This window comes from Bombina bombina, chromosome 2 (genome assembly GCF_027579735.1).
Source record: "Bombina bombina isolate aBomBom1 chromosome 2, aBomBom1.pri, whole genome shotgun sequence".
Lineage (NCBI taxonomy): Eukaryota > Metazoa > Chordata > Amphibia > Anura > Bombinatoridae > Bombina > Bombina bombina.
The window spans coordinates 956,595,560-956,617,595 of NC_069500.1; the positions used below are offsets into that span (position 1 = coordinate 956,595,560).

At 37.7% G+C, this 22,036-nt stretch overlaps 1 protein-coding gene across 1 annotated transcript in view; it reads left to right on the top strand.

Moving 5' to 3' along the window:
• The window catches only part of LOC128647386 (melanopsin-B-like), a 144,347-nt gene that overhangs the window by 118,361 nt on the left and 3,950 nt on the right, over window positions 1–22,036 (top strand). Inside the window, exons 11-12 of the mRNA XM_053700172.1 lie at window positions 57–209; window positions 18,939–19,082. Of these exons, the coding sequence (XP_053556147.1) occupies window positions 57–209; window positions 18,939–19,082 (297 nt within the window). The remainder of the gene's footprint in view (window positions 1–56; window positions 210–18,938; window positions 19,083–22,036) is intronic.

Sequence of the window (22,036 nt, forward strand, 5' to 3'; positions counted from 1 at the left end):
AAGCGAGTTACATGTGACACAATTACCACACTTGAAACATCCTGGCTTGGCATTAGCCAGCCAGGTTTGGGGTTTCTTCCACGGATCCGTTTTCATCAACATGGATCGAAGATTCTGGTTGCTCCTATGCACCACTCTTGGTGGTGATGATCCGTGGAAGAAACCCCAAACCTGGCTGGCTAATGCCAAGCCAGGATGTTTCAAGTGTGGTAATTGTGTCACATGTAACTCGCTGCTAACTGGTTCTAAGTTTCATCATCCCCATACGAATAAGACCTACCATATCAGGCATCGCCTAACTTGTACTTCTCAGTTTGTGGTATACTTTTTGACTTGCCCTTGTGGCCGTTATTATGTTGGTAAGACCACCACTACCTTCAGGGAGAGGCTTGCCAATCATAAAAGTGCCATCAGGGCAGCACTGAAGGATGGCAGTGCGGACCAGCCTGTGGCACGCCACTTTCTTGAACACAATCATTCTGTGTCATCCTTGAAAGCAATGCTCATTGACATGGTGATCCCCCCCAGAAGGGGTGGCAACAGGCATAAGGAACTATTATGCTGTGAAAGCCGGTGGATCTATCGGCTGAACACACTCTGCCCACATGGACTTAATATGCATTTAGATTATTCTGTGTTCTATTAAGTTGATTATGCATTTAATAATATATTGTTCTTTATTTTTTTATGAATAGTAGTCACTACTTCTTCCAATATATTGTAATATAATTTTTTTTTTTCTCTCTTGTCCCCCTCTCTGCTGGGCTGTTACACTGGATGGGTTACCCATTTCAAAACTAAATTATGAGTAGTGGTTTGAGCACTCCCAGTTTGTTGACACTTTGGGGTGCTACTTTGGTGTGTGCCGTCATATGGTTCTTCTACTATTATATATTCTCTAGTGTTGGCTCTACATACTCCCCCCTCCTAGTGGGACATCCACTTGAGGTGTGTCTAATGGCTGATGGACCCCATATATTGATTTTGGGTTTCCACATCTGTATACTGGTAGTCATGTCTTTGACTATGTATTTATGGTCGTTTGAGGAACGTTAATTTCTGGGTTTTCACATCTGCACACTGTTAGTCATGTCTTTGACTATGTATTTATGGTTGTTTGAGGAATGTTAATTTGCTCTGCATTATAATGAGAATATGCGATCCCATCCTTATTTTGTTGTATACTCTGGTTTATACAGTAGCTGAATGCAGTTACCTCTGGTTTATTATGGCTTCCATTCTTTATCTACTATGTTATTCACATCTGTGACACTTGCCAATTCTAAGCATCCATAGTGTATGTATTTATGGTCGTTTGTGGAACGCTAATTTCTGGGTTTTCACATCTGTACACTGATAGTCATGTCTTTGACTATGTATTTATGGTCGTTTGAGGAACGTTAATTTGCCCTGCATTATAATGAGAATATGCGATCCCATTCTTATTTTGTTGTATACGCTGGTTTATACAGTAGCTGAATGCAGTCACCTCTGGTTTATTATGGCTTCCATTCCTTATCTACTATGTTATATACATCTGTGGCACTTGCCAATTCTAAGCATCCATAGTGTCTGCTGTTGTGGTAGCAGCTGAACATGGTTAGAATTGAGTTAATTAGAGTATCCAGCACTGTCTGCACTTCTCTGTAGTTGATACAGCTGCTACAGGTGTGTTTTTGACACACCGCTATTGCCAACCAATGAGAGCCTGGTGATCAGGGCTTAAATAGTTTCCGGTTTCTGTTAATGGCATTCTGTTTTGCTGGTGGTGTTGTGTGCGGCTGCAAGTCGCCGTTGTGAGGTAATATAATTTGTCTGCTTCTTAATATTGTGGCCCAAAACATGGGGGTTGTTTCTGTTTTTTCTAGGGCTGTGGGCACCACATGTAGTTAACGGTGGGTGTGTAACGCATAAGACATGCAGCTGACATGGGACAATAATCATGCTATAGTGAGGTCTGCTTACATATTGCCCAAGTTTAATCTATATTTGTGGACTGGAAAGTTAGACTACCTATTGAGCCATGTGGGGCACGTATTAACGGCAGTGTGGATTTGCAAGGTTGTAACTACTGTCAAATGTTGGTAAGGTACATGCGTATATACTTAGGGGGTACTAGTGCAATACTAAGGTTTGCACATGACTGTAGACCTAGTTGAGTCTTTTGAAAGTGTTACGATTGCAATACTAAGATGTGCACATGCTTGTATACGTGGTTGTGGTTTTCTTTGAAGGTAGGGTCCAGCGTGACTACTGCACGCAATGTCAGGTTGTCAGATGCGAGATAAATGAGCATCAGGAAGTGATATAGTGCCTTTTTGTTGCTAAATGTATAATGTATAATGTATGGTGCACCTTTCTGCTTTGAAACATTAGAACAACTGTATATGGTCTCAGAGCCTGAGGCGGTTTCTAATGAGGTATGGGGACTTGCTAGTCTCTTTTGAAGGGTCTTTTATGTATATGGCAGGCCAGCGTATACCGGACTTTGCATAACACATAAACTGTGCAGCCGTATGGTGTTTTACCTACAATTGGGTTACATACGCTTTGTTTGCTTGCTAAGATTATAATATATACCCCACCAGTGTATATCCAGAGCAGATTGAGAGTATTGGAGGGACTGTTTTGTTGTATCTCCTAGCGCTATGTGTATGGGTTTGCCTTATTTTTATTTTTATTTGTATTTTTTCTATGTTTATTTTCATTATTTGTGGGTTTATTTTTCTGCCTGCAAACAATTTGGTGGTGGGATTACGTATTGATGTTGTGTTTTGTGTTTTTAAATCTGATATTTTTTCTTCTTCGTTTAACAGTTGTTCATCTGTCTTGATGAAGGCTTCTATGTAAGCCGATACGTCGACCTATCCTTATGACTTTCTAACATTGTTGTTATAAACAATAAACTAACTTTGATGTATATAAATCCTGAGAGTGCTCTCCCTTTCCTAGCTCTTATCTACAATCCATTGAGGATTGCACCCAGGTGCTTCATTATTAGTTGAAGCTGGAGTGCTGGAACACGTGCTAATTGGATTATATATATATATATATATATATATATATCCATCTTTAGACATGTTTATGTATATATGCCTTTGTTAAAGTCATTTAGCCTTCCTTAGATCTCATATCTTTGAGCCCTTATAACTTTTGGGTGCAATATTTTTTTTTAATAACTTTTATTAGATAGTGCTATGCGTGTATGTGTACTTTGTAATGATTTTTTTTTTATGTGTTTTGTGCAACTTTTTATTTTTGCAAAACAGTTAACCACAGCTCTGAGATTGCTGTAATTATTCTAGCGTAAATTGAGATAAAGCTCACGCGATTGTGTTTACTTTTAACTTGTAATACCAGCGCAATTAACGCTGCATGCAAATGATCGTGAAAACTTGATATCACTTGCATGCAAATGTTTGCGCTCCACTTGTACCTGGCCCTTAGTCGGATAATTCAGGTACTGAATAGAAGCATGACATTGTATATATAAGGGTTAAACCCACCAATAGGATTTCAGTAGCTCTCATCGTATTGGCTGTTTTGAACAGTCAATAGGATTTCAGAAGCACTCACCCTATTGGCTGATTTGAATTTGAAGAATCAAATCAGCCAATAGGAATGCAAGGTACACCATTTTGAAACTGCTACCTTGCATTCAACTTCAGTATACGGCGGTGACTGTATGAAGAGGACGCTCTGCGCAGGATGTCTTCGCCATCCAGGATAGCTCCGCTCCGTGCCGCTGGGATAAAGATAGAAGACATCCCCGAGATGGATTAAGGTCTCTCCACCTGGATGAAGACTTCTCGCCACCTGGATGAAGATGGATGTCCGGACTTCAGGAGCCATGAGTCGATTTTATGGGGTTAGTGTTGTTTTTGTTTTTTGGGGTGTTTTTTTTTTTTTAGAGTTACGCTTAGATTTAGAGTTTTGTCGGTAAAGACCCGCGTAGCTAACGCTGCTTTTTTTTCCAGCGCACCCTTAAGACAACGCTGGTATTTAGAGTTCTCTGAATGGCTGCGTTAGGCTCCAAAAAGGGAGCGTAGAGCATAATTTACCGCCACTTCAACTCTCAATACCAGCATTGCTTACGGTAGCGGCTAGCTGGAAAAACGTGCTCGTGCACGATCCCCCCATAGGAAACAATGGGGCAGTTTGGGCAGAAAAAAAACCTAACACCTGCAAAAAAGCAGCATTAAGCTCCCAACGCAGCCCCATTGTTTCCTATGGGGAAACAGTTTCTAAGTCTGCACCTAACACCCTAACATGTACCCCGAGTCTAAACCCCCCTTATCTTATACTTATTAACCCCTAATCTGCCACCCCTGACATCGCCGACACCTGCATTATATTATTAACCCCTAATCTGCCGCTCCGTACTCCGCCGCAACCTACATTATACCCATGAACCCCTAATCTGCTGCCCCTAACATCGCCGACACCTACATAATAAATGTACTAACCCCTAAACCACCGCACTCCCGCCTCACAAACCCTATAATAAACAGTATTAACCCCTAATCTGCCCTCCCTAACATCGCCGCCACCTAACTTCAAGTATTAACCCCTAATCTTCCGACCGGACCTCGCCACTACTATAATAATTGTATTAACCCCTAAAGCTAAGTCTAACCCTAACCCTAACACCCCCCTAAGTTAAATATAATTTTAATCTAACAAAATAAATTAAATATTATTAACTAAAGTATTCCTATTTAAAACTAAATACTTACCTGTAAAATAAACCCTAATATAGCTACAATATAACGAATAATTATATTGTAGCTATTTTAGGATTTATATTTATTTTACAGGCAACTTTATATTTATTTTAACTAGGTACAATAGCTATTAAATAGTTATATATAACTATAATAGTGCATATTCAGCAATCACAGCTATCTTGGTAGTTCACTGCTACTCTGGAGTTGATTTTAACAATATGTTCAACCCCTCTACAGGCTTTTGTGTATTTTCTTTTTGCACTTTTATGTTCATTTACGTTGGCCATTACAGTGTTAATTAATAACACAAAGTTCACAAAGATAAAAACAACCTCCCAGGTAGGCCTATTGTGGCAGGGATAGGCTCATTAAATAAGCCTTCATCAGAGATGATGGATGGGTTTTTACAACCATTTGTGTTGAATTTGATGAGCTATATTAAAGACACCACTGATGTTATTAAACAGGTAGAGAGCCTTAAATGGTGAGAGGGATTCATCCTGGTAACAATAGATGTGGCCTCGCTTTACACATGTATTTCTCGCAATAAGGGTATGCTGGCTATTGAATTTTTCTTGGAGAATTATTCCACATATGATGAAAACTTGAAGCAATTCATTAGAAAGTGTAACTTTTTCCCATTTGGGAGTGACTTCTTTCTCCAGAGACGTGGGACAGCAATGGGGCAATATTTTCCCCCTTCTATGCTATCCTATATTTAGGTTGGTGGGAGCTGTTCCACATCTATGAAGACAGGAATCCATACAGATAATATATCCATTTTTATGGCTGATATATTGATGACCTGTTGTTGGTCTGGAAAGGACCAGAGGAAGATATTCCATATGTTTTAGAGTATCTACAGACCAACAACATGAATTTAAAATTCACAATTGAATACAATATTGTTTTTGGATATCAGGTTGTTACCTAGTATAGAAAGGTAATGTATTGAAGTTGAGTTGTTTCATAAGGAAATAGCTGGTAATACTGTTTTGAATGCCAAATTGTGTCATCCAAGACACATTATAAAAGCCATTCCAAATTGCCAATACATTCAAGAAAAGAGGAATTGTACTAATGAGCAGAGTTGTTTAAAACTTTCTGATGATTTGACAGAGAGATTCATAGAGAGAGGCTATCATAGGGAATCTCTTGATGTTGTGATGTTGATAGTATTAAACAAAGTGAATTGTTTCAGTCCATAAAATGTACAAGAGATGATAGGTCCAAGAAACCTACATTTATCACCACACACAGTGAGGAATATTGGAGAATTTTTAACATTGTTAGGAGTGCTCTGCCCATTCTGTGAAAAGATGAAAAATTGTTGGAAATTTTAGATGGAGGTGTTTGCTTTATCTCAAGGAAAGCTATGACATTAGGGAGCATGTTGTCTCCTTGAATATTGCCCACTAGTAAGAAAGACAACTGGTTGTCTATTAAACCAGGCTTCTATAAATGTGGCAGTACAAGGTGCAAATCATGCACCTATGCTTTATTTGGTACTGAGTTTACGTCACATGTGAACAATAAAACCTTTATGTTTAAATATTTTTATTGAGATTATAACATCATATAACATCACATCCATTTACCACCCTTATCTCGAGCATTTTAAAGGTGAAGTCATTATACAGATAGCTGGAACGAGGTTAGCATTTTTACAATTAACCAGGTGGATTCAAAATTTGTTATCTCTAAGTAGCTTTTTAAGAGTCCTATAAAATATGAAATTCTAAACTTTTCTAACTATAACAGGATAAAAACAAGAAGGTCCCAAGTTATATTCTAGAAGTTTTCTCTGATTCGCCTTGTGTCTAACTTGGGTTAGAGAAATTAAGGTTACAGTGAACCTGAGGTGGAAAGGAAGAAAAGAGAAAGAGAAGAAAAAAGAGAGAAAAATTTGCTTTAATTGCCGAGAGTTGCCTCCCTGTGTGTCCTCCCTCACGGGTCAGCGACTAATGGTGCTATCCCCCAACCTACAAAGAGAAGGTTGGGTTTAGGTGTTAGGTCTATTATTCAGTGTCCAGTAAAACCAGATCTTCTCGAATTGTGTCTGTGTGCCCAGTACTTGTGATGCAGACTCGTACATTCGGTATGTTAGAGAAATCCTGTTTAAAACCTCTTCCCAGGGGGGGGCCGAAACCTTCCAATATTTTGCAATACTTATTCTAGTGACTGTGCATATGATTTTAATGAACGTATTTATCTGTTTGTTAAATTTGGGTAGGGGTATGTGTAGTAATGCATGGGTTGGTGCTAGGCTGATAGTGTCCTCTAGAATCGAGCTGAGTAGGGCAGAGGTTTTATTCCAGATGCCCTGTATTTCCCTACATTCCCACCACATATGGTAATAGGAACCTATTTCCCCACATCTCCTATAACAGTGTTTGCTGTGGCTAGTAGATATATGCGCTGTTTTAATTGGGGTCAGGTACCATCTGAACATGGTCTTAATCGTATTTTCTCTCAAATCAGTACTCAGCAATCCCTTGCAGGCAGAATGAAACACATCGTCCCACCCTCCTCTATCTTTGTGGATGTTTAGATCTGATTCCCAATTACTGAATACTTTAGATTTATGTGGGTTACCAACTGATTGTATTTGTATGTATAATTTGGATATGGCCCCTTTAGGTCTGTGCGATGATTTGAGTAGGCTCTCTAATGAAGTAGTGATGTCTGGCTGGTTGTCTCTAATGTATTTGCAGATCGCTGAGTTAACCTGAAGGTACTGGAACCACTGTAGCTTTATTGTATCAAGTTGTGTCTGAATCTGATTAAATGTTTTGGGTTTTCTACCGTCCATCCAGTCTGCTACTCTGTACAGTCCTTTGTTGGACCATTTATCAATTGTAACATGTAAGTCTTTTGGGGTTAAAGATCTTATAGGACGTACTAATGTTTGTTTGGGTAGCAGATTCTGTCGTTTAGTCAGGAAGGACCACATCTGAGATGTGTACAATGTGACCTGTGAGCCAGGTTTGCCTGAGATCTCTTTTGAGGTATAGTTATTCCATAAGATATCGTCAGAATATAAGGAATCCCTAAGCTTGGCCTCCAGGTCAGTCCAAATGATTTCCCCAGATCTGTTTCCTATTAGAGCTGTCTGAGCTAACCTCGCTGCTCTATAGTAATCTATAATGTTGGGCGCACCCACTCCACCCAATTGTCTGTGTCTCAAAATGAGTGTGGATACTATCCGTGCCGTTTTGTTTCCTCTAATAAATGTTATTATGTCTTTTTGCACTGTCTTTAGGTCTTTTAGTGGGATTTGGATAGGGAGAGTCCTAAAAAGATATAATATCTGGGGTAAGATAGTCATTTTGACAGATGCCAGTCTGCCTAACCACGAGAAGTTATATGTTTTCCATTTAAGTAGTTTCTTTCTTATCTCTTTATAGAGGGGTTCATAATTATATTTGTATAGTTGATTAATGTTAGATGTTAAGTGTATTCCCAAGTATTTGAGCGAATGCTTAACCCATCTAATTTGGAAGTTAATTTCAATGTTTTTTTTTGTGTGTTGTGGTAGTCCCAAAGACATTGCTTCGCATTTATCTAAATTAATTTTGTATCCTGAAATTTGAGAGAACTGGTCTAGAAGAGTGTATAATTTGGTTAGTGAAGTGAGGGGTTTAGACAGAGTTAAAAGAATGTCGTCTGCAAAAAGTGTTGATTTATATTCTTGATTTTTAATTTTAACTCCTGAAATATCTGGATCTAATCTAATTCTTGCTGCCAGAGGTTCTATGCAGATCGCGAACAAAAGAGGGGATAGTGGGCACCCCTGCCTCGTGCCATTGAGTATTGGGAAGATCTTAGATTTGTAACCTGAAATTGATACTTCGGCTGTTGGGTTGGGATAGATAGCATTTATAGCCGAAATAAAGGCCCCCCTGAATCCCATCTGATGTAATACTGCCGACATATATCTCCAGTCCACTCTATAGAATGCCTTCTCTGCATCCAGGGAGAGGAGCAGAGAAGGCATTCCAGTATCACCTACATAATCTATGATGTTTAAAAGTCGTCGTACATTGTCTGGTGCTTCTCTGTCAATTACAAAGCCCACCTGATCAGGGTGAATTAATTTTGGCAGAATATGTGTTAATCTATTAGCTAAAATTTTTGTGACGATCTTTATATCTTGATTGATAAGCGAAATGGGGCGATAATTCGCGCATAAGTTATGATTTTTGCCGGGTTTGGGAATTACTATTATCTTGGCTTGCAGCATATCTTTTGGGATAGTGTGCCCCTCTAGAATTAAATTACACAGATCTGTAAGGTGTGGAGCTAGTATTTATTTGAATGATTTATAGTATTCCCCCGCAAATCCATCGGGCCCTGCTGCCTTTCCTGTCTTGAGGTCTTTAATGACCTTCAGGACCTCTACTCTAGTAACTGGTGCGTTTAGTTTGTCTAGGTCTTCTGTTGTAATTGTGTGTAAATTTGCTTCTTTTAGAAATTGCATTGTTTGGGATTCTGTGGTGTTTGTGTAATTGACCTTATTGCCGTCGTATAACTGCCCATAGAAGTCCGCGAATGTATCTGCAATAAGTTGGGGATTTGAAACTAAAGTGCCATTTGTCGTTAATATAGAAGGAATAATAGACGCTTTGCATCTATCTCTGAGTTTATTCGCCAAAAATTTGTCTGGCTTATCTTTATAGATGTAGTATTGTGTATTTAGTTTCTGTATAGCCCTAATAGATTGGGTATTTAGGATGTTGGCTAAAGTGTCTCTTTTAGCTGCCAGAGTAGTTAAAATATCTTTTCTTTGGGTAGTCTTATGGAGTTTCTCTAGATCTGAGATTTCTGTGTGAAGTTGTGAAATTTGAGCTCTATATTGTTTGTTACTAGTGGATTTGTCCTGTATGAATAATCCTCGCATATATGTTTTGTGTGCCGCCCAGGGGGACAGAGGGCTTAGTGTAGTTCCCTTGTTGAGTTCCCAGTAATCAGTCTGTGATTTGATATATTTATCTCTATATGTGGGATTTTTTAAATGTGTCGGATCATAAGTCCAGGATCTTGCTCTATGTGTATCTATGAATCCCTCAAGATATAGGGACAAGATAGAGTGGTCTGACCACACAAATGGCTGGATTTTGGAGGTTTGTAAAAGTGGTTGTAGGACTTGGCTAATATAAATGTAGTCCAGTCTTGTATATTGTTTATGGGCTGCCGAATAAAAGGTAGTGTCTGTAGTGTTACCATACAATGTAAACCAAGAGTCAAATAGAGCATGTGGTGTTAGATGTTCCTGAATGGAGTTTACTATTTTGTTGTGTCTAATTTGTTTAGCTGTGAGTTTTGGTTTGGATTCTTTAAATTTGGTCATAGTGATATTGAAATCACCTGCTAATATAATTTTATATTGGGACCAGTTAGTAAGTAAACTAGAGATTTGGGTAAAAAATGAGTGTTGGTTGTCATTGGGAGCATAAACATTGCATAAAATGACGTGGGAGTCTCCAATGTGACCTCTGACTATGAGGTATCTTCCTTCTCTATCCACTATAATAGATTCGTGCTTAAATGGTAAATCGGCATGGATAAGGATGGAAACCCCTCTTTTCTTGGAGTTCGTCGTTGCATGGAAATGTTGTGTAAATTTTCTAGTCCAAAATTTCGGGATTATGTCTTTGGTAAAGTGGGTTTCTTGAAGGAATAATATGTTGGCTCCTAAAGACTATACTGGGACATGGCTGTACGTCTCTTAACATTAGTATTTAAGCCTCTCACGTTGTGAGATATTAGGTGAATTTTTGGTGTCATCTAGTTCTTAAAAAGTAAAATTTCTTCTGATGTGTTACATGTAAAAAAGTGTGTAATACATACGACCCTATGTGGATGGTAGGTTCAGACCTGGAGGCAATAGAAAATTGTGCCGACCAGGAGGGAGTGACCTTCTCGGCAACCTTAGGAGAAGAGTTAAAGAATGTTAAAAAAAGAGTAACAGTGTAGCATAAACATGAAAAACAGAGTATAACATAACATTTGCTAAACTTAACTTGTGGGTATGTGTACATTATTACCTCTGACGAGTCGGGGTAAGGGGGAGGAGCTGGACCATGAAATGAGTTAATAAAAAATTAGCTAAAGTGTCAGCTTCTAGAGATTTCGACTAACTTAACTAAACATATTTTCTAACTAAGAAAAAACATATTTGAGTTCTGTTCCCCTCCTTCGTTTTATACAAAGGAGGACTTTGAAGTAGTTCTTACAAATGGGTCAACTGGCCAAAGTTCCCCTGTCAGGGGCCTTGGTCAAACAGTACTCGGGAGGCTGGGATTCTCCCTGGAAAGCCCAGGTGACTTTATTGCGACTCTTCCGTAGTCTCCCGGTGAAAAAACAATGTAAATGGGTCAGGTAGCTTTGAGATAGTGTCATTTTTTGGTTCTTTTGCGGTTTACTTGTGTCCATTTTGCTTGGTTAGAGGTGCTCGGCAATTTATGAGGGGTGTCCTCCAGTGGTATGTTCGGGATTTCTAGCCCTAGTATCTTGCAGGTAGGAGGAATATCTTCTACATTGTGGATTGTAAAGGTTTTGTTATCCTTGAGGATGTGCAGGGCAAATGGAAAACCCCATCTGTATTTAACTTGGTTTTTGCGTAAGAGAGTTGTCATGGGGCGCAGGGAACTTCTTCTTTGGAGGGTTCTGACGCTGAGGTCCTGGAAAAATTGGATAATATTTCCCTGAAATTTGTAGGTAGGCTTACTTCTGGAAGCTTGAAGGATTTTTTCCTTGTCTTGAAAAAATGAGAATTTTACTATAATGTCTCTAGGAGGTGCCTCCTCTTTGGGCTTTGCTCTTAATGCCCTGTGGGCTCTCTCAATCGCAAACTCAGTTTCTTCTGGTTCTCCCGCAATATTTCGGAATAAATGTTTCAGGTATGTGTTCAGATCTGGGTTAGTGATTGTTTCTGGGACCCCTTTCAGTCTGATGTTACTTCTACGTGACCTATTTTCTAGGTCATCGACCTTGTCTTGCAATTCTTTGATGGTTTGGTTTTGTGACTGTAGTGTGTGAGAGGTAGTTTCCATTTCTTCCGATATTGTATCTCTGTGCTCTTCCAGAGCTTCAAGTCTACCTCCCAAATCTGCTATATCTGCTCTAATATCTGTTAGGCTGGATGTGACTGCTGAGTGCATTGAGTCTATCTTTCCCCATAATTTTTCAAAATTTGCCGCAATGTCCTGTTTGGAGACTAAGTCCTTGAGGTCTGCTTTTGTCACTGGGTGAGTCTCACTATGTGGGGAAGAATCTAATTCAGTATCTGAGTTTTCCTCCATCTCCTCTGTCACTGTTTCTGTAAGTTTACTATGGCGTGAAGGTTTGAAGAAGGTGCTCACAGTGGAAGATTTATTTGTCTTGTCTCCTTTAGTAGATTTTTGGCTGACATATTATTTGTTTATTGTCGGAGATAGAAATGTAGAGTGGAGGGTGAGCTGAAATTTACAGGAGTCTCTCCAATATGATAGTTTAATCCTTTGAAATAGAGAAACCTTGCTGCGCATGAGAGAGTTGCCACAGGCTAAAGGTAATGCTGCAGTAGCTTTTAAAGCTTTTAATTTCTAAATAGTAAGTGTCACTAGATAGCCAAGGATAACGATTTTGTGTAAGTGTCTTGAGGTTGACACTAGTAGATATGTTACAGTGAGAAAGTTATTTGATGCCACATGTGTGTAGCCTGCAAAGGTTATGTTGCAAATGTCAGGGCCTGCCGCGCACCTCTAGTTGCTTAATTTATTAATAGACTCTTACATTCCTGATATGATTTTAATGTGGGTATGTCTGGTTGATCATTAAGAACCTCACATCTTCCTTTTAGGGCCTAGTATATTTTGACATTGTTATTATGGCTTCTTTGGCCCAAGTTTGAATTCTATTTTGCCCCCAAGCATGTACTGGCCAAGACTGTCTTTGTGGCTAATAAAATGTGTGACCGAAAAGCTCAAGGATGTTGGGACAACTGATAACGGCAGGCTCCAGCACTCTGTCTCCCAAGCTGCCGACCGCTAAGTGTTGAGCGAGTCGGCATTTATCAGGCCCTCGTGTGCAGGTAGTAATGGCTGCTTACCCATGCGATGCTTCTGAGCCGGAACAGTCGATGCCGCTTATCTTATGGAGAATCTGTGCCGTCGCCCCTCTGTTTCTTCTATTGCGGATCTAGTCGCTTCTCATTTGGGTGCTGTAGTCCGGTGCTGTGTCCTTCTTTTATATGTCACGCCATTAACGCTGTGAGGATTAGTTTCTTTTTCGGCGCGAAATCGCCGCTTGTGGAGTTGAAAATTTCCCTAACTGTTCCAATCGCTCACTGTCGTCCTTTGAGTTGTGCTTCTGGTATTCAGAGACTTCACCCAGTATATTACTGTCAATTAGACTTATTTTAGAGCTGAAATGCTGACTTTTTTGGAAATTCCAGCTCAGAGCTCAGAGCTCACACGTCCATTCCTGAGCTTAGTCAAACTCCGCCCCCGAACAATAAAACCTTTAAGATACAACAACACATAACTTTTAATTATTGCTATGTAAACTATTCTTTGACCTGTATGGGGTGCTATAAACAGTATGTAGGTCAAACTACGAGAGCCCTTAAGGATCATTTGCGTGCCATAGGAGATCCTGAGTACAGTACTTCCATATCCCTACACTTCAAGAGAGACCATAATTCTGACAGTTTTCTGTTGACATTTCAGGGTGTCCAGCAGATACCCAGACACCCCAGAGGGGCAACAAATGAGATTTTAAAGAGAAGTCTTCTGGATTTTTCAGCTAGGCACCCAAATGCCAATAGATTTAAATTGGGGCGTAAAACTGTATGCTAATCGTGTATAATTAATTGTGTATAATTATGATGGGTATTTGTCATTTTATTTATCGGCTAAACTTTCATATATATGCTAGGTAAATAAGAATTGAATATAGAAACGTTTTAGAATAAAAAATAGCTAAATCAAAATTGACATATTAAGCTGATGTTTTCTACTATTGCTATTAAGAGTACCTGTCAGACGTTATTAGATCAGTCCAGGACTAGACCCAATTGCTAGAGTGAATGTCTGAGCCTTTTTTTTTCTAACACCTGAGACCTCATGTCTTTGAGCCCTTAAAACTTTTTTGTGCAATATTTTTTTAAATATTTTTTTATTAGAAAGTGTTATTATGAATGTAACTGTACTTTGTAATGTATTTTTGACATGATTTGTGTTTTTGTCCTAAATATATCACCAAAGATATAAATGAAGGCATTTAATAAAACTTTATTATACAGCTGGACAACTGAAACTGACAATATTATAAGCTAGAAGAAAAGTGATAATTCTTCCTAAGACCAGAAAGTCTTAGAGATAATTAAATGTGTTTCTTTATCAGCCTTTGGATAGTTCAAGATAGTGTAATTTGTTCTGCTTTTTAATTATCACAGTTTATCATTTCTGCTAATTGTTATGTATGCATGCTCAGATTATCGTCAACAGAATAAAGAAAAAGAAGAAAAGTCTTGCTATTCTTCTTTTCTTTAACTCATTGAAGGTCTAAGATTTAGCAGTAGGAAGATATATTGATCATCTATGTTGGATATTGCTTGACAAAGTTGCTGATTTAAGATACTGCCTAAGCATTTCAGGAATTGATGCTGGAAATTGTTTTATAACATCACAGATTTAATTAATCTATTTAACACATATTATTGGGTTCCATTTATCAAGTATCAGACGCAGTTTTGCAGTATTTTGGTGTAAGCTTTTTCCTAATCCTATATGCCATTTCTGAGATGGAGGTTTTCAATCACCCCGGACTAATCAGACCGGGGTGACTGACAGACCCTGCTTGCATGCGATTGGCCATGCACAAGCAGGGGGTGGTGTTGTACAAGTAGCACTCACTTGTGCAATGTTAAATGCAGGCAGCATATTACTGGCCATAATGTTTGTCAGACAGGTTCTTGAGAGCGAATCTTGTCAATCTGACATTTGTTAAATGTGGCGCAGTAACTGATTTATTTATTATTTTACAGCTGCTGCATTAGCAAGAAGTGCAATTTAAATATGATCAAAGATAAATATATTAATCTAATGCAAACTTATTAAAAAGTCTAACATTGCATATGGACTTTTGTAAATTTGCTCATTAAAATAAATAAAAGGCAATTCTTGATTAAACAAAAAAATAAAGTTGACTATGACATTAATAAGTATGTAGAATGTTTATATGAAACTGTTTCTATGATAAACCCAAAATACAAATTAAGCAGTTGATCAAAATCATTTAGAAAAAAGTTATTAAATGGTATCTAAAGAAACAAACGTAGAATTTGATGGTGGTTTTCTGTTGAAAATCATTCGATTTCTAAAGGATTGCGACCCCTTACTTTATAACAGCTGATATTGATATTTGCATAGATTGGGTCTTTTTTGTACTTGGAACCTACTGTGTTTTTTTTTATTTTTTATTAATTGTTTTGTTTTTTGGGGGGTGGGGGGTTAGCTGTTATAAAGATATTAAAGGGATATGAAACACAAAGATTTTCTTTCATGATTCAGATAGAGCATGGTATTTTAAACAACTATCTACTTTACTTCTGTTATCTAATTTGCTTCATTTTCTTGGTATCTTTTGTTGAAATTAATACCATAGGCTAAGAAGAAGCAATGCATTACTGGGAGCTAGCTGCTTATTAGTGGCTGCACATATATGCATGATGTCATTAACTGGAAAATTTGTTTCAAATTGTATTCTGTATCTGAATTCTGATAAAAAATAATTTTGTATTATTTATCAATTTATAAATAATATTCTGGAATAAGGGATTATTGTAGAGAATTCAGTATTTTTTTTCTATAAAAACTCACACCCACACAGGTAAATAATATTCTGGCAGGCAGTGTTTGTATTCTATAATTAATCGGTTAAGCAACATCTTTTCTTGCTCTTAGCTAAAAACCAGCAGACAATGCACAAACAAGGTTCTAGAATTAGCTTCAGTTAGTTAAGATCGATCTCTGCGTATTGATGTTGAATTTATAAGAGAAGACATGTAGTTAAACTTAATTAAACATACTGTCTAGGTTAAACAAAATAAACAATCCCAAAAGTGTATGAACGTCTGTTTTGTCAGTCTTGACGTCTAAATACTATGGAGTTCGTGAACATGTACTTAGGCTAAATAAAGCAGAAATCAGTATTTTCTTTATGTAAGTGATCCATAAAGAAACAAAAAGACCGAAAGGAACTTAAATATTGTGTAATCTTTTGTTATTAAATTATTTGTAAATGTTTAATTGATAATCTGTCATCTGCATGAATGAAAAATATAGAGTTCCATGATCACCATTTTAATTAGTAAAACTGATTGAATATATAAACATTATGGGCCAGATAAAAAGTGATGCACTATTTAACGTTTTCGTTCAAGCGCAAACTTCGCTAGAAGAAAGCTTTTTGCGCGCGTCAGGTAGCATGCATATTACAAGTTGAAAGTAAAATGTTTGCGCACAAGCAAAACCTGAAGTATGCTAACCAAAGCACTGTGTTAACTTATTTTACCCAATGACTTCAAAAGAGAGTGCAGAATAAAACCCTAAAACTTTTTTTGGACGTGCTAACCCGACAGGAGGTATAAATATTTCACATTCCAATTTATTTTTATTGTAAATATATTTATATATATCAGAAACTCTTAATATGTTGATGCACAATCAATGTGTCAACTCTAGGGGGCGCAATAAGATGGCATACAAAAAAAAGAATAAAATACATACAAAACAACTATTAGTATATGTGACAATATGGTAAGCTTAAATTGTATAATAACATATAATAGATCAGTTGACAATAGTCCTAATGGATCTTAACTGTTCAGGATACCAGTCCTTAGGTGAATCCAAAAAGGTTACTCAGACCTTAAAGGGACAGTAAACCTAAAAAATAATGTTACATAATTCTGCACATAGTGCAGAATTATATAACATTATATTAGCCAAACTTTGTAAAACCTAATATTCCCTTTTAATTTTTTAAAAAAACGGCTGTTTTACAGACCCGCTCTCTGTGCTCTGCTGAGCGGGTCTGTTCGTTTCACACAGCGCATCGGGCCAGCTGTATAGTCACAGCCCGACCCTACCGCGCCATTATACACAGAGCAGCTCGCTCCTGCTGCCAGACAGAGCAGGAGCGAGCTGCACTTAGTGTTATGGCGCGGTCGGGCTGGGTTATGACTATACAGCTGGCCCGATGCGCTGTGTGAATATAACAGACCCGCTCAGCAGAGCACAGAGAGCGCGTCTGTAAAACAGCCGTTTTTTAAAAAAATTAAAAGGGCATATTAGGTTTTACAAAGTTTGGCTAATATAATGTTATATAATTCTGCACTATGTGCAGAATTATATAACATTATTTTTGAGGTTTACTGTCCCTTTAATGGTGTTGATCCTGGTTCAAAAACCAAACTGATGGAATATCAGAATTATTGTTCACACCCAATGGGAGTCGGCTCCTTGTCAGAAAACTCGATCTGGATACATATTCTTTCTGTGAAAAACAACCACAAGACAGGGGCGCCTCCTAGTGTGATATAGTAGAGAGCAGAATGGTGTAAATAGAAACAACAAATGAATACTCACAAATGGAGCAGCACCCAATTGTGCTAAATGAAGCAGACTGGGAACTTGCAGTGTCCCAGCTTACTGGCCCAACGTGAGTATCGGTATCCCAGGTGTCCTCAATGGGTGAAAAAAGCTCAGACTCTCAAATAAAACTGTAGTATAACAATTTAATATAAAACATAAAAACAGATGTAAAAAATATGACTATGATATTTAAAAACACAGTAAGCAACGCGTTTCTCAGATCTCTGTCTGTTTCATCAGGCATCATCAGGCGTCACTTGGTCTGATGAAGGAGTGATTGATTCCCGAAGCATCACTTTTTTGATGTGCCAATAAAAGCACTGTTTTTCATAAATCCAGGGAGTGCAAGCCTTTTCATTCCTATTTCATCTTTTTGCCTGCACCCTGGTAGTTGCCAGTTAAGTGGGAGTGTGCTCTCAATTGCATATTATATATATATATATATATATATATATGTTTATATGTATTCTGTGAATAACTATACCTAAATATTAATAACTCCTGTTGGGTTACGGATGAGCAAAAAGTTTTAGGTTTTTTATTTCACATACAGGAAAATTTAATTTTTATTGTAAATATATTTTTCTAGATATATTTGAAAATAACTATACATATATATGTCCTATAGCTATATAGGTATAGATATCTATTTTACAATTATTAATTATAATTATTAAAAAATATTATAGATACTGTTTTGCTAACAGAATGACAGTGGCAAACCTTTTCCCCTCCAGTAATAGGGCTAGATTGTCAAATATAAATAAGCCAATTAGTGGAAGGCATTTGATCACTACTATTGAAAACCAATTGCAGCCGACCGGTGTTATTTTACTCAGAAAGTTTTCACACTTGGATGTTGTTGATTTATTACAATGCTACAGAAATATATTTTAATTAATGTGCTGTATGTCCCTTTAAGCATTAGCTTGCTGCTATCTCCCTGTATATGTGGAACTTGTTGCAACCGTAATTTAAGGCCCGTTTCCCTGTAGGAGATTTTTTAAACTTCTGTACGTCATTCTTTTTAAAGGGACAGTATACACTTATTTTCATATAACTGCATGTAATAGACCCTACTATAAAGAATAAGCTGCACAGATACTGATATACAAATCCAGTATATAACGGTTTAAAAACTTACTTAGAAGCTCTCAGTTGAAAAGGTAGTTGGAAAGCCCACTGCAAGTGGGAAATAAGACTCTCCCCCCTCCCCCTTCTTTTGCATATGAAAAGACCCTTTACACAAACAGGAGCAAGCTGGAGAAGGTAGCTGACCGTATTCTCATAAAACTTTGGGGCTTGGTTAGGAGTCTGAAAATCAGAGCAATGTTATTTAAAAATAAGCAAAACTATACATTTAAAAAACAAACAAAAAAAAACAACTTTATGGGCTATATAAAAAAATCATCTACAAAACATTTATGCAAAGAAAAAATGAGTGTATAATGTCCCTTTAAGTGTTCCACAAATACGTTGTTTCTGAAAATGCATAACATTCTACATCATGCTAGGGATAAATGATTTTATCCTTGTATTATACCACTCGTTGTGCTTAAATACTTTATAGGTGATGAGTGATGTGGAGCAGGATCTAGTATACAGGAGTATACATATTCAGCGAAGCAGCTCTTTCTCACTGAGTCACAAGCCAGAACAAAAGGAAGACAAAATAATAAAGTCCTGGAGTTGTAACACTTTACCTGAACAAAAGGTATAGACTGGCTAATGCTTTATCTGGAGGGCAATGTGTAGAACACATTATATAATTACCTTATTTCTAATATAATGAAGAGATTGCATACAAAGATGCACATAAAAACAAGAAAGTGGGATACAATTGTTTAATCCAGCTATTCTTTTTGCAGCGTTAAAAAGTATTTTTTTGGAGTCACAAGGACATGTTGTTCTGTTGTTAACTGGCAGAAACATTACACATACAAACTCATATTAACACATTGGTGTTGTACACCTGACATACAATAATGATGAGCTTCATGCTTTAATATAACATTTTTTTCATATGCGCGTACCTGATCACATATTCTAATATTCTAATGTGCGCAAGCCAGATCGCATATTATAATATGCGCAAATCCGACATGAAAATGTGAATATTGCATAAATATGGTTTTACATGTTCATCTACCTAATGGCAAAGGGCTGTAATGCACTTTTTTTATATATATATATATATGTGTGTACATATGTTTTTATGTGTTTATATGTATATATGTTTGTAAATACATATATAAATACATAAATTAATATGTGTACAGAGTGGGTCTTTCTTTTCCTAAGCGCATTGCGGACACGCTGTCTAGTCACAGCTGGCCCGATCGCGCCATTAAACTGAATGTAGCTTGCTCCCACTATCAGACCAGAGCGGGAGCGAGCTACATTTAGTTTAATGGCACGATCAGGCCGGCTGTGACTAGACTGCGTGCCTGTGATGCGCTTAGAAAAGAAAAACCCGCTCAGTAAAACCAGGATCGGTGTTTAGGAAAATCCAATTTTGAAATAAAATATCAATGAAATTGTTTGATCTATAAAGTTGGTGATAAGCTAATGTTATATAATTATATAACATTATTTTGTAGGTTTACTGGCCCATTAAATAAGGCCAAAACTCTGCAAAAAACATAATTTATGTAAGAACTTACCTGATAAATTCATTTCTTTCATATTGGCAAGAGTCCATGAGCTAGTGACATATGGGATATACAATCCTACCAGGAGGGGCAACGTTTCCCAAACCTCAAAATGCCTATAAATACACCCCTCACCACACCCACAATTCAGTTTAACGAATAGCCAAGCAGTGGGGTGATAAAGAAAGGAGTAGAAAGCATCAACAAAAGAAATTTGGAAATAATTGTGCTTTATACAAAAAATCATAACCACCAAAAAAGGGTGGGCCTCATGGACTCTTGCCAATATGAAAAAAAAATTATTTCCAATTAAAAGAAAAAAACTTAAATCAAAAGCAGAAGAATCAAACTGAATCAGCTGCCTGAAGAACTTTTCTACCAGAAACTGCTTCCGAAAAAGCAAATACATCAAAACGGTAGAAATTTGTAAATGTATGCAAAGAGGACCAAGTTGCTGCTTTGCAAATCTGATCAACTGAAGCTTCATTCTTAAAAGCCCACAAAGTGGAGACTGATCTAGTAGAATGAGCTGTAATTTTCTGAGGCGGGGCTTGACCCGACTCCAATAAGCTTGATGAATCAAAAGCTTTAACCAAGAGGCCAAGGAAATAGCAGAGGCCTTCTGACCTTTCCTAGGAAAATATAACAAATAGACTAGAAGTCTTCCTGAAATCTTTAGTAGCTTCAACATAATATTTCAAAGCTCTCACCACATCCAAAGAATGTAAGGATCTTTCCAAAGGATTCTTAGGATTAGGACACAAGGAAAGGACAACAATTTCTCTACTAATGTTGTTAGAATTCGCAACCTTAGGTAAAAATTCAAAAGAAGTCTGCAAAACCGCCTAATCCTGATGAAAAAAATCAGAAAAAGGAGATTCACAAGAAAGAGCAGATAGCTCAGAAATTCTTCTAGCAGAAGAGATGGCCAAAAGGAACAACACTTTCCAAGAAAGTAATGTAATGCCCAAAGAAAGCATAGGCTCAAATGGAGGAGCCTGTAAAGCCTTCAGAACCAAATTAAGACTCCAAGGAGGAGAAATAGATTTAATAACAGGCTTAATACGAACTAAAGCCTGTACAAAACAGTGTATATCAGGAAGTATAGCAATCTTTCTGTGAAATAAAAACAGAAAGAGCGAAGATTTGTCCTTTCAAGAAACTTGCAGACAAAACCTTATCCAAACCATCCTGAAGAAACTGTGAAATTCTAGGAATTCTAAAAGAATGCCAAGAAAATGTATGAGAAGAACACCATGAAATGTAAGTCTTCCAAACTCTATAATAAATCTTTCTAGAGACAGATTTACGAGCTTGTAACATAGTATTAATCACCGAGTCAGAGAAACCTCTATGACTTAGAACTAAGCGTTCAATTTCCATACTTTCAAATTTAATGATTTGAGATCCTGATGGAAAAACGGACCTTGAGATAGTAGGTCTGGCCGTAACGGAAGTGGCCAAAGCGGGCAACTGGACATCCGAACCAGATCCGCATACCAAAACCTGTGTGGCCATGCTGGTGCCACCAGCAACACAAATGATTGTACCATGATGATTTTGGAAATCACTCTTGGAAGGAGAACTAGAGGCGGGAAGAAGTAAGCAGGATGATAACACCAAAGAAGTGTCAGCGCATCCACTGCTTCCGTCTGAACATCCCTGGACCTGGACAGGTATCTGGGAAGTTTCTTGTTTAGATGAGAGGCCATGAGATCTATCTCTGGAAGACCCCACATCTGAACAAAGTGAGAAAACACATCTGGATGGAGGGACGACTCCCCTGGATGTAAAGTCTGGCGGTTGAGATAATCCGCTTCCCAATTGTCTACACCTGGGATATGCACCGCAGAGATTAGACAGGAGCTGGATTCCGCCCAAACAAGTATTCGAGATACTTCTTTCATAGCTTGGGGACTGTGAGTCCCACCCTGATGATTGACATATGCCACTGTTGTGACATTGTCTGTCTGAAAACAAATGAACGGTTCTCTCTCAACAGAGGCCAAAACGGAAG